Source organism: Anser brachyrhynchus, assembly GCF_964034855.1.
Source record: "Anser brachyrhynchus genome assembly, chromosome: 3".
In the NCBI taxonomy this organism is placed as follows: domain Eukaryota; kingdom Metazoa; phylum Chordata; class Aves; order Anseriformes; family Anatidae; genus Anser; species Anser brachyrhynchus.
The window spans coordinates 75,880,291-75,896,865 of NC_137696.1; the positions used below are offsets into that span (position 1 = coordinate 75,880,291).

Below are 16,575 nucleotides of genomic sequence, written 5' to 3' on the forward strand. Positions count from 1 at the left end.
GCAAATAATGGCAATTCAAGGTTGTTCTTGACTTCGAATTATGTGAAGTTAAGAATGCTACTATACCATATAGTAAAAGATGCCCTAGCATACTGCCAATGGTGTATTAAAGGCTAAACATACCTCTACAGGAGAAAACGTACCCTTTTAAAATGTGACTTTGATGCTATTCATCTATACCTCCTGTTTTCCCCCCCGCAGGTAATGATTTAACTGTTGCAGACACCAGCCGGCATGTTAATGGCACTCTGGCCAGAATGAATGCCCTGCGAAGCCAGCTGATGAGAGCCATCACAAAAATGCAATCAGCAGAGCCAGGTTGTAAGAGGACTTCTTTATGATTCTTTATCTTCAAATGCTTAAGAATGTATTTTATCTTTGCATATGGCCTATGAAGTTGGTATTAAGATTTCAGTCCCAGGAAGACCCAAAGGAATTTGACTGAAACGAGCTAGTCAGTAAAGATAAAAACTTAACATACTCATGGGGAAACATTTTCCTATCTGAAATTATTAACATACTTTTTGATCCTCCTTACTACAATTACCTTCCCCCATGTAACTCTGGATCATTTCAGGGCTTGGAGAACATACAACTCTATGGACAAAAGCAATTTTGTAAATTTTCGTTGACAATTCACATATACATCATGTCTGCCACATAGTGTATCTGGGAAGTAATTACTGACAGTCTTGATTGACAAAATCTCACCTTAGTTTTTCAGAAAACAGACATCAGAGAGCATACAGCAAGTATACTCAAAGGTGTTCAAAGTTTTCTTCACTAATTCTAACTAAAAAATGGCTGTTTTTTACTGCCAAGATGTTGTATTATGTAAAGTACCACAATTTTACAAATAAATTTAAAAAAAGAAAGAAAAAAAATAAAAAATGCCAGATATGGAATAACAAAAACACTTCAGTGTTCTGGGTTTCTCACCTTGAAAAATAACTTCCATGAAAAATATCCAACATTTGCATGCATTCTTTTAAAAAACTCAGTGAAAAACAATGCACTTTTTCACCTCTGTTCCAACATCCTTGGGCATACAATATCCATTAAAATCCATGGATACTGAAAAATTTGAACAATCCAGAATGATGAGGAAATGAGAATTTATTAAAATTAAGAACTAATGTAACCGTGGACCAACCACAAGGAGTTTTGAATATTCCTTGTGGAAATCAAGAGAAAACCAAACTGAGGTTGGCTACCCATTCTGCAGAAGGTAAAATCCTCTTAGACTCATCTTTTTCAAAGCACTAGCAACAGCTGGTTTGAATCTTTGGCAACATTCATTTCTTTTCATTCCTTATTATTATGTAGTGGAGGCCAGACAGCGCTTGGAGCAAGCTAAGCAGAAGACTGCAGAGGCTGAGAGCACTACTGTGACAGTAAATCAGGCTACAACTCCCATGGATGAGAATGTGAGGTTGTGGTCTCAGAATCTGCAAGACTTCCAGCACAGCTCAGCTGCATACGAGAGCGCCATGCACTCAGCTGGGGATGCAGGTATGGTGGCCTGAGTTTTGCTATTCCATAGTGTTAAAAAGGATGGGAACCATAGATTCATAGAATCACAGAATGGTTTGGGTTGGAAGGGACCTTAAAGCCCATCTAATTCCAACCCCCTGCCATGTGCAGGGACACCTCCCACTGGACCAGGTTGCCCAGGGCCCACCCAGCCTGGCCTTGAACACCTCCAGGGATGGGGCATCCACAGCTTCTCTGGGCAACCTCTGCCAGTGCCTCACCGCCCTCTGAGTGAAGGATTTCTTCCTAACATCTAATCTAACCCTACCCTCTTTTAGTTTAAAGCCATTACCCATTGACCTATCCCTACACTCCCTGACCAAGAGTCCCTCCCCAGCTTTCCTGTAGGCCCCCTTTAGGCACTGGAAGGCCGCTGTAAGGTCTCCCTGGAGCCTTCTCTTCTCCAGGCGGAACAACCCCAAATCCCTCAGCCTGTCTTCACAGATCTTCATATGAAGATTCTTGGGAAGATTTACACTGCACTTTCATTTCTTATAATCTTACGGAATTTTATCTATGGGGAAAAAAAAAAAAAAAAAAAAAGCAGTTGCTAGAGATTCATTCTCATTTAAAACTTTTGGCTACATGGGCATTTCCAAAAATGACTTAAACACTTAAGGGCTGAAGTCTTGCTGGTTTCTAAGTCAGTTTTACCAGGGTGCCAAGGCCACACTGAAAGGTAGGCATATTGTTTAACTAATTCTCGCTATTATGATTGGCAGCTCAGCTATTATTTTTGTAACATTGGGAGGCATTTGGAAACAGGGCCCTTTTGTCCTCAGCAGTACAAACACGGAGTTGAAACTGCCCCTGATTTGAGGAGCTTGTAGTCTAAACAAAGGGGACAAAGAGGATTAGGGAGGAAATATAATATTTAAGCGGGGTGATTGCTGGAAAAGCTCGTAAACATCATATTAATTCCACTTTTATTATGAGGCGGGAGGAGGAAGGATAGAAAAAAAATGTGAGGGTTTGTTATGAAAAACACAGGGTACTGCTACAAAGGGGGCTGGCATGGGAAGTGCTCCAGTTAGATGTGGCTGTGATTCACAGCCTGGGGAGACAGATGCTGACATGCCTGGGGACAGCAGAGGGCTCTCAGATTAGCCCTGTGCATTGCCAGGAGTGGTTGACCTGGCAAGAGGAATGTCCATCAAAGCCCAAGAGGAAGTCACAAAATACGTTCAGCCAGGTGCCTACACCATCATACCAATAACACTGCCATGGCAGAGGAAGTCTGTAAGCTGACACGCTCAAACTGTCTTTGAATAAAGCTTTAATTTCATTTTTGGAAGGGTAAGAACATGTCTTGGCTGTACAATTTGAGAAGCTTCCCTGTGTTGCCATTGTGCAGGGAATTGATGGGCTTCAGCAGAGAGGATGACGGACAGTTTGGGAAGGAATACACAAAAAGACAAAGTATCTGGAAGGGTATAGTCAAGGTTATTTCCTCCTTGACAATTTGCCTTCTATTATATTTTGTATTTTAGTACTGGGTAAGAGTAGCTTTCACCTTCATCCCAAAGACTAAAATGAAATAAATAAATAAATAAATAAATAAATAAGAATAAATAATAATAATAATAAAGAAAAACAATATTCTTCTATGTTGAAGAATGCCATTATAAATGGCAAAAGGAAGAGATTTATGGTGATATTTTATAATAGTACTAGGAGTAATAGATGCTAGTTTGGTGCTTCCATGTCACAGTTGTGTTTCAATTTTCATACCTCCAGTTTCAAAGAGATGAAAAGCCAGTTTTTCAAGATAAAATCAGATACAGTTCCAATTCAGTTGCTGATTATTATTTTAAAGGGACATTTGAAATTTTTCTATATCCCTTTCTGAGCTTGCAATTTCTTACTTTAAGACTAAGATTGTTTTGTTTTGTTTTGTTTTCCAAATGATCATTGTAACATGGTTCATTTCAAAAGGCAGAGCAAACTTCTGTAAGTTAATTATTATACTGTGGCGTTGTGGTTTTTTTAATGTAGAATGTTTAATGAATTCTAGAATTAATGTGTTACATTAATTCGCTGTGCTTCTTTGAGGATTTGTTGAAATAATGGCACTTTAATATACAGTAAGTTTTATATGGAATATCTGAGTACTGATCCCCTACATATAAGGCCTTTCAGGTCTTAAGGGGAATAACTGGAGGATTGGGTCCTCTACCTGCCTCTCTGCTATCTTAAGAGACGACAGTAAAAATACAAGTGGAGAAAAACAAGAACAGGTGGATGCAAGTTGACAACCCCTAAAATATAACTGAAAACCCTACAAATCTGTTCTTAACCTTTGTAGTGAATCCATGTTATTAAAAATTAACTGAGAATACCAGATCTTTCTTACATGCATGCAGCTTGTGGCTAAAATCGCATTTAATTATACTCAACTAGTTATACCTATACCTAATTAAAAATGAAAAATTATGTGATGTGTAAATATCCTTCAAAGGGCACCATGTCAGTGGAATCTGATGTGACAAAACTGGATTATAATTAGGGGCATCATTTTATTTTATTTGTAATTTTTCTTTCTGGTAAAGGGCTTCTCTGCCTTTGAACACAACAAAGCAGCTGATTTCCCCTTGACCACAATCCTTCTCCCACATGTACTGGGAGACACAGCAGTGAAAGACTGGAGGTCCAGGATTCTGATTCATGACCCTGGCAGAAGTAGGCAGGAAAGCTGAAGAGTCAGGTAGTAAGTAAGTACAGTTTCGGTGCACTGCATCCTCTGCTAAGGCCCTCTAGCACAGAGCTGTTACCACAGCCTGAAAGCATCGGTGTTACTGTTCGCACACCGAGCTAACAACCATCACCTCTGCAGCTGTTGCTGCTATCTGGGTGATAACCTCAGGGAAAGATACACAGCTGAGAGCAGAGGGAAGCAACCTCTCCAGCTCCCTTAAATTGAATATGAAGAGCTCATGAGCCACAGTTTCTCTGTGCAGTTCCCAGGTCAGCCACAGATCTCCAGTGAGATGGTGAACAAATAGTCCTTCTGCTCCAGCTGCCGTGTCTGTAAGATTAGGTTTAACGTTTATCTGCCTTGAAGGAAGATGGAAAGGTTAAAATGATTAACATTTGCAAAGCTCCTCGAGGTAAGTGTTACAGAGGTACAACACCACAGCAGTAACTTGAAGTCCCATAAACAAGTTGCCACCTTTGTGCAAAGAAGGCATCTTTCCAAAAACTTTTGCAATACTAGATCATGATAAATCACTACCCTTCTGAAATCTCACACACCACAGCTAGAACTTGTTCTGAAAGTACAAGGAGATGGGCAGGCTAAAGTAAGAGTGTAAGGAGCAATTTTCCTGGTGTAAACCCAGTGTTGCAAAGAGGAAAAAAATAAAAGATGTCACTTCTTTTCTAACTGCAGTGAAGAAACTTACAGAAGTCTTCCCTGAACTCCTGGACAAACTGCACACAGTAGAGCAGAAGGCACCAGCAAACAACATTTCTTCCAGCATTCGGCGGATCAGAGAGTTAATTGCCCAAACCAGGAGTGTAGCAAGCAAGGTAAAACTTTTGGATGGGACATTGGATTACTAGTGCTAATTATCATACACTTCTTCCCAGGGGCTCCTTTTTCTAGGCTATGTTAGAAGCCTGAACCTTGACATCTCCTCCCAACAACTGGATAAACAAAGCACTGTGAAAGTCATTAAAATCTTCGCAGTTGCTATTTGCAAGCAATTAACATTACCACGGTATTCACCATGGACTATTTCTAGTGCCAGCAACTTTAGTTAAGTAATTGGCATAGTGTTAATGATCGCCACAGTAAAAGAACCATTTACAGGTAAAACTAATAGTTCATTACTCAACTGGCGATATTATTTACAAGCAATAGTAATTATGGCAACTTAATACGAACTCTTCTGAATTGACAGCATTCCTTTTTTATTCTTTTGAATTAATTTTCTGCAGAGTAGGAGAATCTTTGGCTCATACATATTTAATAGAGAAAAATACTTTCATTTTCATACATAAATTATGAGGGATTTTTCTGTAACGAGAACACTGAGGTCAAAAATTAAAACAATATATTTGAGTTAATTCACATAAATCAAAAAAAAGCAGTCCATTATTATACGTTCACAATGCTGGAATACACTGCCCATATAAATTACTTTAAAAAAAAAAAAGGGCAAAATTCACTTAGTACATGAGTGCATGTGCAGTGTTTGTTCTTCAAATGTATTTCGTCACTCAGGCCTATTGTGCTTAAACTTGAAAACATTATTTCAGTTGTGTTGAAGTTCATTTTGAACTAAAATCTTTTTAAATTTGAATAGCATTTCATATATATCTCTACAACTTCAGCAGTAAACCAGGATTACTCATGAAATCCTGGCCATACTACTCTCAGAGCAAAGAAACAAATTATGGGCAGAAGTTTTAAAGTCCTGTAAGAACTGCACTATGGGTATACACAGTGATGTTGCCCTTATTCAGCTAAGCACACGCCTATGTCCCACTGAAATTTAGTTTACATTAAGAACATACTTAAGCATAGTTAAAGAGGAGCTTCAATTAATTTTAAATTTAATTTTCTACATCCTCTTTACAGTGTCTTCCACAAGTAATTGTTATAAACATACAATTTTGAATGGCACATACTTAGGTGCCAATTCCATTCCAGTAGTAAGGGAGGCGGCTGGCTAAGTGTTCTTGCACATTTACCTTAAGTAATGTCCCCAGGCAACAACAGTGTGTCTCACTTAGAATATCTGCAATGCAGGTCCAAGTTTCTATGATGTTTGGAGGCCAATCAGCAGTTGAAGTCAATCCAAAGATCAATGTGGAGGAACTGAAGTCTTTCACTTCCATGAGCTTGTACATAAAGCTTCAGAAAGACAACCAGCAACTGGCAGCATCTCCAGACAGATTCATCTTGTACCTTGGAAGCAAAAATGTAAGAGAATCGCCCATTTCATTTAAAAAAAAAAAAAAAAAAAGTTGAAATAGGTTTGAAGTTTATTTGCCCTTGGTTTTTCCTCTCACCTTTTCTCCATGTCTCAAAATAAGAGGTGTCTACTAAAAAACTGTCATTGATTAAGTGCCAAGCTTAGAACAAGTGCTCCCAACCATCCCTGTCCTTGAAAATTCTCACCCCAAGAGCAATGAAGGTTCTCTCTAAGAGGCAAATTAGGCTGCCTATGCAGAATGCCACTGTGATGGTCACTACTGCGAGCCACGCTTGCCATCTTCACTGCCAGTATTGAGCTGTTCTGAAGCAGCTACTGATATCCATCTGGCTTTCATGGGCCACGTTTTAGCCAGTTTTATGTTGTTGAGAGCACCGGCTCCAGACCTCCAAGGCCAGAAGTCCACAAGATAAGAAGGCTGCCTTGCCTGTGACTTATGCTGCTGTTGTACATCTGTACATCTCTACTTTGAAACACCTGGAAAGGGCGTATGCTCTCATGATTTACAAGTGTTGTGAAACAACAGCTCATTAAATTCTGGTTCCTGAAAGAAGAAAAATCGCATCTCACAAGCCAGGTATAATCCTGGCAAGCTGTTAGTTGAGAAAGGTAAAGCAGCATGCTTTTCTTTTTGAGCTTTTCTAAAAAGAACACTGAATCTACTGAATATAAATTAAGAGAAACCCCTCTTGGCAGAAGATTTAATTGCAGCATAGTACCTGGGCTTCAGACAAACATTTCTTCCTATTTTCTCCATATGGCATTGCACTGTAAATACCAATGAAGAGCTTCCCATTAAACATGACCAATTTACAGTCAGTAAACATCTTATTATCTTGTATTTATTTACCTGATTAAAAATGGGGAAAATATCAAGAGATTTTTTTCTACGCAGCTCTTTTGGTGAAGGAAACTAATTAGAGAGTTAAGCTCTTGTTTGTTATATTTATATAACATATATATGACACCTTATCTTTAAAGGTGTCATTTTGTCTTATATAGCCCATGCCTTACTAACATTCTGCAATAAATCTGTTTTGATGTTGTAGCTCTGACATCCTTCTCCATTGGTGTTTTAGGTTAAAAATTACATGGGTCTTGCAATTAAAAATGACAACCTTGTCTACATTTATAATCTGGGGGGGCAAGATGTGGAGATACCATTGGACTCCAAGCCAGTCAGCACCTGGCCTTCTTACTTCAGCATCATCAAAATTGAAAGGTAAACTGATAATGTACATTTTGCCAGAATCAAAAAGCTAATAGAAGAAAATCAAAAAGAAAAAGGTGGGCCAGAATTGCCCATCAGTTGCCTTAAGTGTCTGGTTCTATCCCTGCTGAAATAAAAGGAAATTCTCTTCCCTTTCAGACAGCCGGGACCCATGGGGCCTTGAAGGGGAAGGGAAAGTGTCATTTCTCTCTTTCTTTTCCCGTAGAATATCAGTCTTCTAATGAGGAAATAAAAACTCTTCCTGGAGCTAGAGGCTTGCTTGTTGATTATTTTTTTTTTTTTAAGTCTAGTGAACACAAAACTCTCTTCTCTTGCAATTCCCTTCTGCAGGATTGGAAGACATGGCAAAATACTTTTAACTGTGCCCAGTCTTAGCAGCACAGCCGAAGAAAAATTCATCAAAACAGGAGAGACCCTTGGGCATGGCTCTCTCCTGAATTTGGAACCTGAAAATACTGTTTTCTACGTTGGTGGAGTGCCTTCCGACTTCAAGGTTGGTCAGATAAATGCTCTACACTCAGACTTAAATAATACAAGTCTGTCTTGCTGGGCTTCCCTTTTAAAACAGAAATGGTTAATAAATGAAATGTCCTTATTTAGTCACTTATCATCATCTTATCTTCTAGCTTTAGCAAAAACTACTACTTTCTGTGTAGTGGTTGTGTCTTATCATCCTACTGTATCATGTCATACAGTAGAATGATCAGATTCCTACTAGCTGTCAGTAAGGTTTTCTGAAAAGTAATAATAAGAAAAAAGCTTGTTGTTTTTTTTTTAAATTAAATTATATAAATTAAGGCCTAGTAGCCCAGCTCAATAGGGCAATGAGGTTTTCAAGCTACCAGTTTATTTCAATGCTAATGGATTCTTGGTACTTACAATTTTTCTTTTCCAGCTGTCACAGAAATGAAAGGTAGCACACTCTTAATATTAACATGGTGCAGCAAAATACAGTGATTTGTTTGAACTTAATTTATCACTGGTTTAAATCCAGCCTTACAATGGCATGAAGACTTGCCCATGCAAAACACACCTGAGGACTTGCATGAGGCAGGTGCTTCAGCCTGGTTCCTAGTGGACAGCACCCACCCCATCACAGTCAGCATGAGTTAGCACCTGCCTCACTTACCTGCCTCATATCGGGCCATCTTTTTGGATTTAGAAAGTGTTATGAATGATCTTGGCTATGAAAATTGACCTGTCTGACTGAAAACAAACTTTAGGAAGACTTTGAGAATGCTACCTTCTTGAAACTAACTGTAGTAGGTGCTAAAATGTCCAGCAACTGTTCCACAAGCAGCCCTCCTAACTACATAAAAACAAAGATTAATTCAATCCACTTACATACTCCTGAGCTTTCACATTGTTGTGACTACCAGATATATACCATGATTTGAATTTTAGATTACTAAACCCTGGAAATACAGTGCAAATTACCTGGGAATAGGACTGAGGAATAAATAACAGTTGCACAGACAAAAAAAAAAAAAAAAGTAATATGACAAATGAGCCCTCCAGGTTTGGTCCAGTGCAGATAAAAAGGAAATGAGAAAAAGGAAAAGAGAAAAATGAAGGAGAACAGGAAGGAGAATGGGAAGCAAAGGATTCAAGGCTTGATTTGTTAAGCATACGTGTCTCTTGCCCCTTTAGGAATAGGCACCTCACATTTTTGTTTATTAATATACAATCTGTTTTGCTAAAAGCTAAATGCCTTTGCATCCCTATGGTATATGTTAAAATACAAAATGTGCCACTTAACCATTAGACATCTCATGCTTAAAATAATTTAACAGAATAGTAGGGAAAAGAAAAAAAAAAAGGAAAAAGAAAAAAAGATCATTTGCCAAATCACAGGTTCTGTGCTGCAGATGAGAATCTCATTTTCTCTTACAGCTCCGTATATTCTGCATTGCTGCATTACCGTTATTATTATATTGTAAGCAAAATGGAAATAATGAGAAGCCAAAGAAAAGTTACTGGCAGTGATCAGACTGAAGTACAAGAGGTGTTATTAATATCACACTTGTTCCACAGGGCAGAGTATTTTAATGTTAAAAGAATGATTCACTAGGTCTGCCAGCTTTATTCTTTTGTATTTTTCCCTTCACCAATGTGGCTATTTAAATTCCATTTGCAGTGACCTTTGTTAAAAAAAGGAGTTTCTCTATCCTGCTAACTGTTTAAAATAATACCTCCTGAGACTTAGACACTGGTACAGTCTTTGAATCCAAGTACCCTGGGTTTAAAGCATTCTTTCATTTCTCTCTCTTTCATCATGGTATGAAATTATTTTTCAGGCAGCAAAGGACATCTATACGTTAGACATGAAATATCAGTTGAGAGAGTCAAATACATCCAGCAAGGTCTGTGATTAGTCAAATCCTAACTCTTTTTCTTTTTTCCAAGTGCACTTCCTTCAAAACTGCAAGAAAAGTTCTCGCTGGCAGTTGCCTTACCTGCCCTGATGTTCTCTCTGTGAGGGCATTTACAAGCTCCATTTTCACTTACAGAGCATTATCACGATCAGTACTGCAGGGACTGTTCCAAGTAGGCAGCACCCCATTTGTCTCAAAATATGAAGAGCAAAGAGAGAAAAGTGAGGCTTTCGTGATATCCAGATAAAGCACGTGTCCTTTTACTTTTCCTCTCCCCCTGCACAGCTCCCTCCTAGCTTAGACCTCCCTGGCTTCATCGGCTGCCTGGAGCTGGCTACCCTGAACGACGATGTGATCAGCCTGTACAACTTCAGGAACGTCTACAACATTGACACCACCACATCGCCACCTTGTGCCAGGTAGGGGACAGTCCCGCCGTCGCTCCGGTTTGTAGGAAGTGCCACTCCTGGTAATTCAAACCTGATTCAGAGTGCAGATGGGAAGGGGATGCTGAGGTGTCCAGGAGGAACTTTGCCACCTTTAACTTCTAGCCACTCCTGGGCTCCCCAGCAGAGCCCATCCTCGGTTAAAGGCCACAGAGAATTCAAGTGGATTTCTGCACAAACCAGGCAAGCTTTTAATAGGAATATATGTATATTCTTATAATGAGGAGGTGTCATTACCCTGCCACTTTATGAGGATGAGCAAAGAATTTTCCTGTCCTCTACATACAGCACAGGATAAAAGCTTGATATAATGACAAGGGAGGTAGATACACCTTTAAAACTACACATTAATTTTCAGGGGAAAAAAAAAAATCCAAGAAAGAATTTGAAAGAAAAATTCATCAGTCTCACCACTTCCAGAAGCAAGTATCAGTTCAGAACAATAATTTCAAAAAAGTACTTTAATTGTAAAGTCCTTTAAATTTCTCAAAAAGAAAATGGCGATGACACTGCCAAAATTTGCTTCCCTGCATGTTTTTTGTTTTTTCATAGAAATAAGTTGGCTTTCACCCAGAGCCGAGCTGTGAGCTATTTCTTTGATGGTTCTGGCTATGCTGTGGCAAGAAACATTGAGAGAAGGGGAAGATTCAGCCAGGTGACTCGGTTTGACATCGAAGTTCGAACACCTACAGACAATGGATTGATCCTGCTGATGGTTAACGGGGTGAGTACCAAATTCTGCTGGTACCCTTTAGCCATGAGCACCATAAGTTCTCCAGTAGTTACAACATCATGTGAAATCCCAAATATTTATGTCCTTATGTTTAACTTCTGGAAAGAGGAAATACGTTGTGTTCATCTGGTGTATATATGCATTAGGAGAAGAGCTGGATTCTGCTCTAATCCAGAGGCATCTGGGGCTTCAGGGTGGTTATACTGCTATGGTGACACTCTGAGAGAAACTGCAGTTAAGACCAGTATTGCATCTTTGTTTAAATGTGAATGCACAGCCAAATATATAGGAAATTTCTGTGAAATAGCTCCTATAAAGCAGTGACTTCATGGTAGCTGCCACTTTATAGCTGTGACTCAGGGAGTACTACAGCTAAATAGTTATTCAAGTTACTGAAAAGAGAAAGAAACCCAAATAAAAAGGCTAGATCCAAATGTCACCAGCTTTTCAGACATTTGATGGTGATACGAACTCAGAAATGGTTTAAAGAAAGAAGATGTCATATGCAAATATCCTCTGAAGACAAACTCAGATTATTTTTTTTTTTATCTTTGGGCATCTCCACATCAAACTCCTGTCTTGTGTGGGTTACAGCTTGGTAAAGCCACAGAAAACAATTTACTATGTAGACACAGACCACAGACATACACTTGTCTACACACCACAAGGAAACAAATCTATTCTCAGTACAGAGTTAATCTCTAGTTTGTACCTTAAGGATAATTTCCTGAGAGTTATGGTGAGCGATTTGCTCTGCAGCATAGCATGCCACCACTAACCTTTGTTCTTATGAGGTTCTGGTCTAAGCAACTGCTTTTAAAAGTTTAACAGACTCCATTGTGAATCAGTCACTTCTCTTCTAAGCAAAAGTGCCTGGAGGTTTGTTGGACGTGTATGTGCTTTATATGTTATGGTGAAAACTGTGATCAAGTTGGGTGTTAGCTGTAGAAGACCATGCCTGCTCAGACACTTTTAGAAAGACTGTGTAAGATGCTCCATTATTCAGTTCTGCAAGGACAGCTCATAAATATTCCAAGTGTAATCCCTGTTTCATTTTCAAGTTTAGCTTTTCAAGACAAATCCAAGCTGCAGTTTCATTTAAAAGCACTAGATTAAAAAACTACTTTTACTACTTTAAGTAATGACTTTTGAGGGTGGAATCACTTGTGTCACAGACAGCAGTTCCTGGCCTGCAGTTGTTTTTTGAGAGTTATTGTTCCCATGTCTCCATTAGGCATGGGAACAACAGCATGAGCACTAGAAGAGAACACAAACATTAACATTAAAAGCATTAACCCAGATCCACATTTGGTGTAGACTGTCCTTTCTGCTTCTTTATGTTCAGATTTGGAATAAGTCTGTGCTACAGGTCTTCATTTCAAACACTCCCTAAAGGTTTCCTGGAGTAGAGCTTCCATTTATAAAGTCTAGGACACTCAACCACAGAAAAGAAGCCAAACCAAGAAGCAGGAATAGTCAGGAAATCCAGAAATCAAATACACAGTAAATATACTCTACCTATTGCTCAGCCTTCAGCAAATGCAATGGTGCTGATCAGGGCTGTGAAAAGATATAATGCTGTGCTATTATAGGCATCCTCACAGAAGCTGCTAATGCAGACACAGCCATTCTAGCACAACATTGTTTTTACCAGTACAACATCTTGCCTTGGAGCATGAGTTACTACTTTATCAGAAAATGGATGTGTTCACATTAGGAACACTTCACCGGTGAAGAATATTGACATACCTGTGCTACCAAACACTATTTCTACAGACAAGCAGTTCATTGAGCCTTCAGATAAGTGGTGTTCATCAAACAATTACGTGTGCCTCTCTCTGTATATTTATATACACATATAATATACATAAATCCAGAAACTGTGTTCTACTTCTGCAAACTAAAAGACCTTTTCCCAGTACCACGCTGTTCACAATGTCAGACACTCTCATTGCACTGCTTTTTGTGTTTGTTTTTAATTGTTGTCACGATAGTGCTTTTCTGACTGCTGTTTTATTTTATACAGAGTATGTTCTTCAGTCTAGAGATGCACAATGGGTTCTTGTACCTCCGCTATGACTTTGGCTTCAGCACTGGCCCCATGCTGCTAGAGGACTCTATGAAGAAGGCTCAGATTAACGATGCCAAATTTCATGAGGTAGAGATGGGGTTATGATCACAGCTATTTGACTAATTATCCCAGCAGCTCCAAAGCAGCAAGGATTTGGTGTAACACCATTCAAAAGAGGAAAAGGATGAGGAGCCAGGTGGTCATGCAGTAGAGTGGGCAGAAGAGTAGAGCATACACATATCTTGCATGTGAAAGAGCATGTCAGTCCCACCAGCGCTGAGCCATGGAGGGCTCTCCATGCCTCCTGGTAAATCAGTGCTTGTGGACAGATTCTGCACACTGCTAGCCAAGGACAGGGCTGTTCATGGGGGACAAAAGGTGTTAGAATTCAAAATTAAATTATATCAGTGACAATTATATTCTTCAAATATACAATTCTCATAAACTAAAAACACGTCATGATATTAACTTGACCACCTTAGTTGTTATACACTGTATTACAAGAAAGATTGCATTTTCTGTTTTATTCAAAGTAAGAATTATTCAGGTAGCAGTCTTTTATATATGGATAGCATTTTATGGACTTTTGAAGATCATAAACACCAAGTTGTACTTGTTTTAAAAGAATTTTCTTTAAGCCAGAGTAACTGTGGCAGTGGCAATAGCAAATCCCCCTTAGTGGCTTGCTTATCCTGCTATTTATTTGATGTAAATTCAAAGGCTGATTCCTGATCCACTACTACAGCTACAGCTACAGTTCTGCTCAAACAGTTTAAGCAGGGCAAAATTATGTCTTTCATGTTTTGACAATGAAACAAGTTTTTTTTAGAAGTATGCCCTAATTTCCTGGATAAATCAATGAAGCACTCCACCGTTAATGGAGTTTGTCAGCTTGCTGAAGTGTAGAATTTGGCACGGGGTAATTTTGTGTGGTTTTAATCATAAATGAAATAACCTGTTTCTTCAGGCATCAGAGAAATTGTGGCATCAACATAAGTTCCCTACTAGTAATTGTTGTCAACCTCTCCCAATTCACAAACAACTTTTTCAATAAATGGGAGTAACTGTTCAAACAAAAAGACATAAAGATACAATCGATCTTGCAAAATCACCATGACAACTTACAAAAGATGACACTTTAGACACCTTTAAAAACATGTTTTTCTTTTCAGATTTCGATTATATATCACAATTCTAAGAAGATGATCTTGGTAGTAGACAGACGACATATAAAAAGCGTTGACAATGAAAGAACAGCAATGCCATTCACAGACATCTACATTGGAGGAGCACCTGCTGAGATCTTACAGTCCAGGTTGGTTGACATCTGGCATTCAGTCATTATCTTCAAGTAATTTAAGTTGCTTTTTGTGACCTGGGCTTACAGTAAAACATTTTTATTTCTCAGGAAACGTTTCTTTCTTTACTCAGGAAACACTTCTTTACTGTGCAGGTGACTGAGCACTGGCACAAGTTGCCCAGAGCAGTCGTGGAGTCTCCCCCCTTGGGGACACTTGAAAGTTGTCCAGACATGATCTTGGGCAACCCACTCTAGATGTTCCATCTTGAGCAGGGGAGTTGGATCAGATGACCTCCAGAGGTCCCTTCCAACCTCAACCATTCTGTGATTGTGTTTTTCTTTCCCAGTTTCAACACCTTTACATGAAACAACTCCTAAGACAAAATTCTAAGGTTTTGTACATAGCTCTACAGTAGCAAGGATTAGGCTTAGATCCAGCACAGCAAAATTCTGCTGAAACCAGTTCCGTTATAGTAATGTTAACAGAAACTGTTGTCTTCTTAAAACAAAAAGGCAATTTTAAACACATGAAAATATAGAATCACTATTTCTTCTCACTCTGCAAAAAAGTGATCTTTGTAAAGTAAAAATGCACTAGCTGAAGAATCAAAACCCTTTACCAAGTGCATTTTCAAATCTAAAAGTGATATCTTTCCTACTATGCACTTCAATTCTGATGAGTCTCAGTTTCTCTCTAGACTCAAGTCAGTTGTCTATGTGTAGGCGTGAGAAGAAAAGAAAAAGTCTCATTTTCCCATCATACCATTTGACAGAAGCCAAACTTAATCCCAGTAGACCATACAGCTCCCAGTTCCTGTAATGGTAATGTACTGAAGCCGAGTGACACTCTGGGAAAGCAGGACAGATGCCTGAAGAAGCATATGACAGGCACCATGCATTCCCTTGATCAGACAGCTCAGCTAGAGTTTTCAAAAGGTCTCCAGCTGCTAACTGAAAACTCACAACTGCTGACAGAAATACAGTCTCTCTTTAAAATAACCTCTATGTATAAAAAGAGGAAGACAGCAAATGCTGCAGAATAATTTCTAGGAATTACTGGTAAATCCCGAAACCTTATTTTGTTGTCAGGAGATCCTTTTGTAAAATTGATATATAATGAGATATAATGATAATATTGTCTGTGATGTATACCATGGATTAAGCTTTTATGATAGTGACAAACCTCCTGTAAAGGAAAATGATGCTTTTTGATCCCGTGTAATTACCTGACCATGCAAACAAAATGGTGGGCAAGGGAGAAATAGCCTATGCAATTTATCAGGCCTTTCAAATAGTTCTTCATAAAGGTCTGCCATAAAGGGCTACTGAGAAAACTAGTGACATCAAGGGAGGAAAGAGTGTGGTGGATTAGAAAGTATCTGGGAAAGGGAAAATAAAACATAGTTACCGTTCAATTTTCACAGTATAAAAGGTCTATACCACATGCCCAGAGGATCTCTCTCAGGGTTGATATTGAACACATTAATGACCCAGAAACAAAGGCAAAAAAATGGTGAAAAATACTTTGGTTAATCAAGCCTAGAGAAAACTGAAAAAGCCCAGAAGGCCTAGAAATCTAGGCAATTGAGCAGCCCCATGGCAAATGAAACTTGCTCACAAATGTGGGATACAGGATGAATCACATGAATTATGTGCCTGCAGTTTTCTGAGTACATTGTGGCCATTATACAAAACACCTGGAAGATACTGTCAAAGCAAAAACAAAACAAAAAAAAAAAAAAAGCAACTCAGTGAACAAATGGTAACAGAGAAAAAATATGAATAGACATTGTAAGAATATGATCAACATTGAAAAATGTGTACTGAAATGATTTAAGCAGAGCTACACCTTTGCCTTGTGTATTGTACCCAGTTCTGGTTCTCCTGAAAAGGGTGCACAGCAAAAAGCATGGTCTAAATGTGGTGACATCTTTCCATTTCCAAAA

The 16,575-nt window shown here is 38.8% G+C and overlaps 1 protein-coding gene across 1 annotated transcript in view; it reads left to right on the forward strand.

Moving 5' to 3' along the window:
- The window catches only part of LAMA4 (laminin subunit alpha 4), a 98,684-nt gene that overhangs the window by 61,642 nt on the left and 20,467 nt on the right, over positions 1–16,575 (forward strand). The window contains exons 16-25 of the mRNA XM_080586850.1: positions 202–318; positions 1,327–1,512; positions 4,922–5,061; positions 6,287–6,460; positions 7,553–7,695; positions 8,035–8,197; positions 10,365–10,498; positions 11,078–11,249; positions 13,285–13,416; positions 14,502–14,644. Coding sequence (XP_080442976.1) covers positions 202–318; positions 1,327–1,512; positions 4,922–5,061; positions 6,287–6,460; positions 7,553–7,695; positions 8,035–8,197; positions 10,365–10,498; positions 11,078–11,249; positions 13,285–13,416; positions 14,502–14,644 — 1,504 coding nt within the window. The remainder of the gene's footprint in view (positions 1–201; positions 319–1,326; positions 1,513–4,921; positions 5,062–6,286; positions 6,461–7,552; positions 7,696–8,034; positions 8,198–10,364; positions 10,499–11,077; positions 11,250–13,284; positions 13,417–14,501; positions 14,645–16,575) is intronic.